Source organism: Corylus avellana, chromosome ca10, assembly GCF_901000735.1.
Source record: "Corylus avellana chromosome ca10, CavTom2PMs-1.0".
Classification (NCBI taxonomy): Eukaryota; Viridiplantae; Streptophyta; class Magnoliopsida; order Fagales; family Betulaceae; genus Corylus; species Corylus avellana.
Window position 1 is genome coordinate 4,578,688 of NC_081550.1, and position 8,930 is coordinate 4,587,617.

Below are 8,930 nucleotides of genomic sequence, written 5' to 3' on the forward strand. Positions count from 1 at the left end.
GATTACACTAGAAAGCTCACCATTCAATATCAATGCACGTAAACTCAGAAGAGATCTGACCTCATCCATTGATCTCAGCTTATTTTTGCCTGCATTTAACACCTGATTACAAAAGATGGAACAAAGTGACTTTCAGAACCTTATATAGTTCAACAACTTAAAATTAAACCAACTAAGAGGACACTTCATGCAAACGATGTGCTCACTTGTCTCTTAAGAAGGGGGAAAAAAGTATTTAAAGATTAATCGAAAATGGGTGAAAAAATACTCAACGGTTTAATCGAAAATGGGTGAACGGGTCTATTCGAATGAGCTCAACAACACTTGCTCAGGAGTACAAGAGATATTTCACACAAAATTCTACATAAAAAATGCTTCCAACTTTACCAGATTCACAGTAAATGAAGTGGAAGACTCAGAAACTTACGGTGAGTTTAGAAAGTCCTTCAATTCCTCTTAAGCTTTCCAGTTTGTTTTGTACAACTGCCAACCACTTCAAATTGACGCATTCTTTCAACCCCTGATTTATCATCATCCCAAAACTACATTAAACTTAGGCGTACATACATATTGCAAAAAAGCATATATATATATAATAGGGTTCTAGAGAGGTAGACCTCGAGAGAAGTGAGATTGTTGAAGGTGAGGTCGAGCCTCTCCAAGTTCTTGAAGCCACTCAAGCATGACACCTGCCAAGTTAGAGGTTTCAATAAAAATAGCTCTATTGTTTTTAGAGAGAGAGATTGAAGCAAATGGGGAAGAGAAGAGAACGACGTCGTACATCGGAGAGAGCCTTGTAAGTGAGCTTGAGAGATGAAACGGAGTTGGGGTCACTGGTGCTGTTGTCCTTCAAGACCTGCTCGGAGCTCAAGCGAGTCATGCTTTGGACTCTCGCGGAAAACCCTAGCTTGTCTCTGCAACAACGCTTTTGCAACCAAATCCTTCCAAGTATAAACTGCGGTACGGTTTTCCGTTTTCGTTTCCGGGGCCGAAAGCCTTCAGGTGGATTGGATTGCTCACTACTCTTGGGTCGGGTTCACTGTTCACAACAACTTGTATTCTACTTTTGCTCCGACTCCGAGTTTAGTTTGGCTCCCAGAAGGTTTGGCTTAGTGGCAAGAAGCTTTGCTTAGTTAAGAGAGATGTGTTCGAGTCTCGGGCTTTACGGGCTAATTATAATTCGACTTATTTAATTAAACAGATTAATGTCTAATCCGTTAATTTTGTGTTTGATTCATGTTGAACCCTTAAGTTGTGTCAAAAATTATCTACCCTAACATATATTATTGTGCTTTCACAATTTGTCACACTATCATCAAACCCACATTAGATGTTGAAAATTGGGATTATTTATACCAATAACTGGAGTGAGAGTGATATGGTAATATGGTATCACCACACCAATACCATACCTGATCCCATACAGTCCCAGTGATTATTACCCTTGGCCTCTTATGTTTGGTTTGTGAACCATGAATATCAGAACTCCTTTCAGGACTTTGAGTAATAAGCTAATGCTACATATATAGCAGAGGTTGAAGCTGTAGAAAATATCATAAGCTTGGACCAGATTCACATTATGGAGACGGGTTCAAATAACAAATAAAATAGATGCACCAGCTTGAAAACTCCGAGGAGTTGACCTAAGTGATAAAAGCCTTGGACTCAATATCACAATCAAGTCAAAGGTTCGGGAAAAATTTCTTGAGGCCATGCCCGCGGCGAAGACATCTTGCACAAGTTCGGAGTTTGCCCTTCAGGGATATGTTAAGCGATCCTACTTTGTAAAGTTTCCCGTCATTAAAAAAAATGCACGAACTTTAAATCTTGATCATAAAATAAATTATAATTCTTGTCCGGGATAGATATCAAAGGATCTAAAAGCAAACTTCCATAAATATATCCATTCATTAAAGGAAGAATGCAACAACTAAAATTTCACCAGTTTCTTGCATCCGTGCTGACATCCTGGCTGACTATGATATCCTAACTCACATTCGCAATTCAAATTCAACAGGAGCAGCAAAAATTACCGTGCAGGTGAAAATTACAAATTTCCCCAAGCTCCAAACGCTTGAGAAACAAATACTAGCTATCAACCAAGTAAAGCCATATTCTTTGACCAAACCTTCCTTCCTGCTCATGCAAAATCGATGACAGAGAAAGTTGATCCAGCATAACTTCAAGATTCAGACTACTTTGACATCCAGGGAAATTGTTTATAATTATCATGAAATATATTTTTCCTGCTGCTCCTGAAGAAGCCTTGCTGAAGACTTTGCATCCAGATATAATGCACTCACTTCCTCAATATCCCCCTATAAATCAAACAAATATAAACAAAATTACGCATGCACTCTGGAAGGATTTTCTGCAAGCAGATATACTATCGATTAATCAAAATCACAATTACCTTGCAGATTTTGTCTCTGCCATTCATTTTTGCCATGATACTGGCAGGCGATAACAGCTGAACTGCATGCCTGAAGAAATGACACAACTGTAACTAGATACCCTTCCAGAGATGCGTCCCACAAACAGAAAATCAAAAGATTAAACCAAACCTTAAGGATGCTCGCTGCCCAATGTCCCCAAGGTAAGCCAAACTTTCGTCATCTATAACTAGGTCTTCCACACTTGCACGGAGAGCTATAATCTGCCAGGTAACAAAGACCGGCAGTATCAGAATGTGAAAACGATAACATGGTCAACAGTAGTTAAGAACTTTCAGACAATAACCTTTATCATATCAGCAACATCATAAGTCTGCGTTCGGATAATCACCAACCGGTCCAACAAGTCGACAGGTATGCCATGAGGACTTGCCATATCAGTGCCTCTGCATGGCAACATATTCATGTTCAGAAATTAGAACATCACAGTTAACTAAGTCATGTTCATGGTCCAGGTGAAAAATGCAATATTATATACCACTATAGATGTAAAAGACCAAAACAATTAAAGCATGACACAGAACAATTAACATAGCATAGTTCTTAAGATCTGTGGTTACTGCAGTACTACCAACTCTAGTATCCACTATGAGAAAAATAAGATGCAACTTACATTTCTGCTCCCAAAACCACTAAATTTAAAATAATAAGGGACCAAAATACCCATAATTACATATTGAGTACCTGAAATCAATTTCATATCGCATGTAGGTATATCTTGTATCTGATGGTTGAAAACTTGTAAAATCAGTCTCCGACCATCAAGTACTTGTAAAGAGGAAGGAATAATTTAAGACAATTCATTTTTTTAAAAAACAAAATTGACTTTTACATTGAACAATGTGGAACTACCATGGCATAGTCCCACGAAAAGGGACATGCTTCATGCTTGGACTACATGGGGATATATTTGTCTTTACATTAGATGATTCAAATAATTAACTTTATAGAAGCTATAAACAAAATCAAGCAATCTTGTGATTCGTGATCTAACAAATTTCCTTTGGCATGGATCATCTAGATGTAGGCCACATCATTTTAAACAATTCACAAACCAATGTGCCCAAAAACACATACAATACCTAATTGCTAAACTACTACTACAAAATTTCCAAGGTGTATAAGAGTTCATACCTTACGTTGCATATCCCTCTATTTGTAGCAAAGATTACTATTGGAGATAGGGAGCTCTCTAAAGCACGATTCATGTATGAAAAGCATTCCATATCCAGCATATTTACCTGCAAATCATGATTAAAATTAGATAAAACAAATAAACAAACAAAAAGCAATCATGAAATATTTAAAACATGGGAAGGGCATAATACAGAAAAGAACCTCATCAAGAAACAGAACTCCAGGGACAAGCTCCGCTACACCTTCATCAATATACCGGTTAACAACCTGTCATTAAGAAAACCATAAAAACTAACTTCAAAGCTAGATAGAAATGTAATTTGGAACTACAATAGAAGATCTCATCTGTAATACATCAGAATGGGATGAAGACAGGCACAATCAGAAGAATTTTATGTATTACTTTGAAAATAAAAGATGGACTATGTCAACATATTGGAACTTTCAAAATAATCTGCGAACGATTTTAACTTGGGAAAAGAGCTTTCCCCAAAATAATTGAAGAAATTCCTCAGGAACTTTATATTACCTCCAGACCATTCTTAGGCATCAACCCAAAGAAAATACTATATTGAACTTAATAACTGACACTAATCTATGAAGTCATACCTTGTTGATTTCCTGTCGTAACTTGTCAGTTATTTCTGTTTTCCTAGGTTTCATCATCTGACCCATTAGAGATAGTATATCTTGCCCGCCTTGAGGCCGAGCATTTGCAGCATCTAGATCATGTAGTGTTACATCCTGTTAAAAAAAATCAACCAAAAAACGAGAAAACCAAGCATCAAACTTGTGAGCTGATTATATCTAAAAAATTGTTTTGTCAGCCTTCTGATGAGGATGAAATTTCAACAATAATAAGAATCAGGATAATCTCAGAATACAAAAGAAAATTCTATCAAAACCATGAAGATATACATAGATCTGAAAGCAACTTTATATGTTAAGCCCAAAGGCTCCTTTTTTTTCTCCTGTTCTCTTTCCCTTAACATTTTTTTTTTTCTTTTTTTTTTCATTAAGCAAAATTTCAGGGTAGGACCAACCCAACTCCACCCCTCCCTTTTACCACTTAGGACAGGCCAGCAGTTACCAATCCATTTAGAAGCTCAACAACTTACTTAGCCACAACAGTTACAAGGTGATAAGTCCAACCAACTAAAAGGCATAAAATTCAAGCTGTATCATGCTTGGTGGGCTGCAGTTATCAACAGTGACTACCCACAATTGCAAGTAGGTGGAGTTTCAGCATGCTTCATCAGGAAATTTTTAAAACCCATTTCCCCCATTGGTTAAACACGTTTGCAAATAAAAAATTTATTATTTTGATGGTGTACACATTGCTCAATGGTGATAATCAGAATTGAGACATGCATTTGCTTATCAACAAGAAAGAAGAAGCTATTGCATTTACCAATCAAAAGTGCAAGTCAAAAATGAAGATGTGCAACTATCTTGAACTGGTATGGAACACAGAGTCAGGAAAAATGTCCAATACTAGGATTATAAATTAGTGTAGGACTTTAAGGAACATACAACCCACTCAAAGAACCAGCAGTTGAAGAAAAACAGACCTGAACTATCTCCTTCTTTTTGTGAACCTCTCCTTTAGGAAGTGGAACATACTCTTCTGCTTCAAGGTCAAATTCTGTTGCAAAAGCATCACTTCTGCCCACCCTCTTTACTGCTCCACTATTTGCTTCAATATATATGACGTCACCAACAGCTACCTGCAATAAGTATCAGGAAAACCAAGAGGTAAGGGATTAAACTATAATCAAATCTTCAATTACATTCCCACTTTGAGCATGCCAGACCCCAGGTTAAAAATAAAAATATATAAATAACTAAAAGGAGAAGGAAGGAGGAGAATGGGAATCAAAGTGACAAGACATCAGAATGCATTGCATTAATGACCCTCAAAAGGATCAACATTAACAACCAACAGAGAAATATATATATATAGGAGTAAATTTTATAATACTTCACAAAGACATTATAATAAGTATATAAAAATATCAAGAATGAAAGAAGTATGTTTCTATAGTGTACAAAGAAAAGCAAAGAAATAAATAGGACCTTACCTTTTCCTTTATCAAGGCATCATAAATAGTCGGATCCAACTTCAGTTGTTTGGTTCCTTTCACAGTTTTTAATCCAATGATCACATGGCTAATGCTTTTACCATAGCCACCTGTCACGCTCTCAGTTTCTTCTGGGGAGAGTTCAGTCACCTATAATAAGACTAGCAATACATCAAGCATTGAAAAGAAAAAAGGAGGAATAAAACTAACAAGAAGTGATCATAATGACATGAGACTAATATCAAAGAAGCATTATTACAGTCACTTGCCTCTCCTTCATAGACTTCTTTATTTTCCTTGATACGTAGACCTATGGCCCGTCGAAAATTTTCCATCAAAACCTCCGTTTTCTTTACTTCTGATGAGTATACTTCTGAACCAACCATTGGGCAGAATGGAACCTGTAAATAACAAAGAAAACCGTTATTTAATTAGCCTGAAAGACCAGCAACCATCTAATATCAAAATGGGAGGAAAAAAAAAATCCCAAAAAAGCAGAACATTTTTAAAGAGCTCTCACTAAGAAACACTAAATTTTTTTTTTTTTTAACTTGAATAACTGTGAGAAGTACCTTGCTCCCGAGCTCCTGGGATATCCCAAGTGCGAGGGCTGTCTTTCCAGTACCGGGAGGTCCAGCCAGTAGAAGTGCCCGGCCAGCCATCTTCTTCTGTCGTATCATATCAACTACAAGACCAGCTGCTTCCCTTGCATCTGCCTGGCCCACAAAGCCAGCAGCCAAAGGTAACGCTCTTCCATTGGCCTGGAAAAGGATGGCACCAAAAGTCACACTTAATCAGATCGAGATCAATCCAGAAAACCAGCCATGATTTCCAACATGTATTCAAGCAATGACCCATATATGCCTCTAGCATTTGGTCTTTCCAAAAGTGACCCCTTTTTTTCAAATTTTCTGCCTATAAATAGGTCGTTACAATTAACAGCCAAAGCTCTATTCTCGTACCTTTTTTAACAAAGTGAAGGCCTTTCATCGGTTAAAGATCAAAGCAATATACAAAACACAAAGAGAGAACAAGAGAAGGAAAAAATAATCATATCTACGATCATATGCCATCAATGTATCAAGATAGTTATCAAAACCTCAAAGCACTAATCTCATCAGGCAAAAAAAAAAAAAAAAGAGCATCACATTCAGTGACCACATAGTTAGAATTACAACTAATAAAAACCCAAACATCAAAGTGGAAACTTTAACAATGAATATCTGCCCCGCTGAAAAATTTAGGCCCTTAGCTAATACAAAATGCATAGTAGCTAAAAAAACAAAAGTACCCAATAGATAGATTTGTAGAATCAAATGCATTTGAAGCATGCAATAAATGAAACGCGAGAGGCTAACATTTCAAATTAACCAAAAGGTCTCAAAGGCCATTAGTCTATGACCGTCTCTAAGGACAAAACAGTTTGCAACCGAATTTTATGGCTGGATTTCCAGGTTGCATGAACCTTATATGTAGATAAAGAAACAAAATTTATTACAAAGGAACCAAGAGCTGATAGGGGTATTTTGAAATATACACCCAAAGTATGTATGCAAGCTTCAAGGCGAGGTAAGCAGGAGAAAAAACTAGAATATACCAAATCAAATGCATATCAGCCCCACACACACAAAAAAAGAGCAATGCCAAAAAATATTGTGATAGAAAACCAAGGCTCAATAGTTCATCCAACAACTAAAAAGTAAAGCATAGAAAAGAAAAGGCAAACAAACACCAAATTGGACACTAAAACCTAAACCCTTGAGTTTTTTTTAGGAGCCGAAACGTTTTTCTTTTACCTTTCTTACAAAAGTTGTGACTTTTACGGCAAATTAGAGAGGAATCCTACATAGGAGAGAGAGAGAGAGAGAGAGAGAGAGAGAGAGTACCTCAAGGCCAAGACCTTTGATGTGAGTGTGAGTGGCGATGCGCTGCTTCTTGGTAGTGGACTGAACCTCTTCTATCCTCACTTTGTCCATCTCTCTCTCTCTCTCTCTTTGTGCACCTGTGTATTATTTGGTTTCCAGGAACCTGGAGCTTGAAGGCTTGAGGGTTTAAGCGGTGGAACACAGAGGCGACCTGTCGTTCAGACTGTTCTGCTCGAAAGGTCGAGCTGCGACACGACTGGGCTTAAATTTTGGGATTGTATGGCAGCAGAGCCTGTAATAGGGCGGTTTTGGATGCTTTTTAATAATGGGTTGGTCTAGTTGGGGCCGAGCCCGTAAATGGTAGGGGTATACAAAGAGGTGGTTATAACTGCTCCGCAACCGCTAATCACATATGATGGGGCGGTTAGTGACTTTAGGGATAGAAAAAGTGGTTAATAACTGCTAACCGTCTACCATTATATATATATTTTATATTAAAAATATAACATTAAAACACACCGTTTTGGTGTTAAACACCGAAAAAACGGTGTCGCTTTAAATACGAGTTAGGGATAGGGTTTCATCATATTCATTGTTTTTTTAACCATTTTGACCCAAAACTATTTAAATAAGCACAATAAAGGCCCAAAACATCGCAAAAAGCTCAAAAGCCCATATAAAAATAATTGTTATAAAACCGCAGGTTATTGGTTTAAATAATTGATAACTACTAGTTATAAAATAACTGCTAACGACCTAAGTGAAGCGGTTGCAGTTATTAAAGTCCAATAAACGCCTTAGGTGGTCGAGGTTAACGGTTTTAGCCAATAACCACTAATTACAACCGCTTGTACACCCTTAATAAATGGTGTTGACTAGTACTGGGTTTAAGTCGGTTATGGTTGCAAGGTAAGGTGCCTCCATCGGGTTGCTAGTACTTACACTTATTAATTATATTTATTTTATATTAACCGACTTGATATGTTTCAAGTTAAACCACTTAAAATACATCCCGTCAGCTAATCTAAAATAAGAATGAAAAGTAGCATTACTCTTTCTTTGTAGTGCCGGTGTGAAATTAGTGTGAAGAGTAATATTATTACTCTATAATTTGTGAATAGGTGGCATTTTCTCGTAAGAGGTTTATGGCTGCCTCGATAACATATTTTTAATATGTGATATTTTTTAAACGTTTAAATGCTTAAAAAGAGCCTAAATTTCATAATTTGAGAATTTATATAATTCTTCTAAAATTATAAATAATCCTAATCCGTGGTATGATAGTAATGATACCTCAAAGGTAGATAAAAAAATCATATAGTTTTGGAATTGAGAATTCTACCTCTATGTTTACTTATTGATTTAATTTTATGTATTCAAATGTAAATAATAAG

At 36.7% G+C, this 8,930-nt stretch overlaps 2 protein-coding genes across 2 annotated transcripts in view; both read right to left on the bottom strand.

The window, feature by feature from the left end:
* The window catches only part of LOC132162761 (ruvB-like protein 1), a 6,971-nt gene extending 5,861 nt beyond the window's left edge, over positions 1–1,110 (bottom strand). The window contains exons 1-4 of the mRNA XM_059572989.1: positions 782–1,110; positions 618–689; positions 428–520; positions 7–102 (exon numbers count right to left, since the gene is read on the bottom strand). Of these exons, the coding sequence (XP_059428972.1) occupies positions 7–102; positions 428–520; positions 618–689; positions 782–880 (360 nt within the window). The 5' untranslated portion in view covers positions 881–1,110. The remainder of the gene's footprint in view (positions 1–6; positions 103–427; positions 521–617; positions 690–781) is intronic.
* Positions 1,111–1,878: 768 nt separating this feature from the next.
* On the bottom strand, positions 1,879–7,822 carry LOC132164721 (ruvB-like protein 1). The gene is made up of 12 exons (XM_059575274.1): positions 7,558–7,822; positions 6,244–6,432; positions 5,941–6,072; positions 5,672–5,821; positions 5,162–5,317; positions 4,200–4,334; positions 3,792–3,857; positions 3,588–3,694; positions 2,740–2,839; positions 2,565–2,656; positions 2,414–2,483; positions 1,879–2,318 (listed from the first exon to the last, which is right to left on the bottom strand). The coding sequence occupies exons 1-12, from the start codon at positions 7,645–7,647 to the stop codon at positions 2,229–2,231; spliced, it is 1,377 nt and encodes a 458-aa protein (XP_059431257.1). The 5' UTR covers positions 7,648–7,822; the 3' UTR covers positions 1,879–2,228.
* Positions 7,823–8,930: the final 1,108 nt, after the last annotated feature.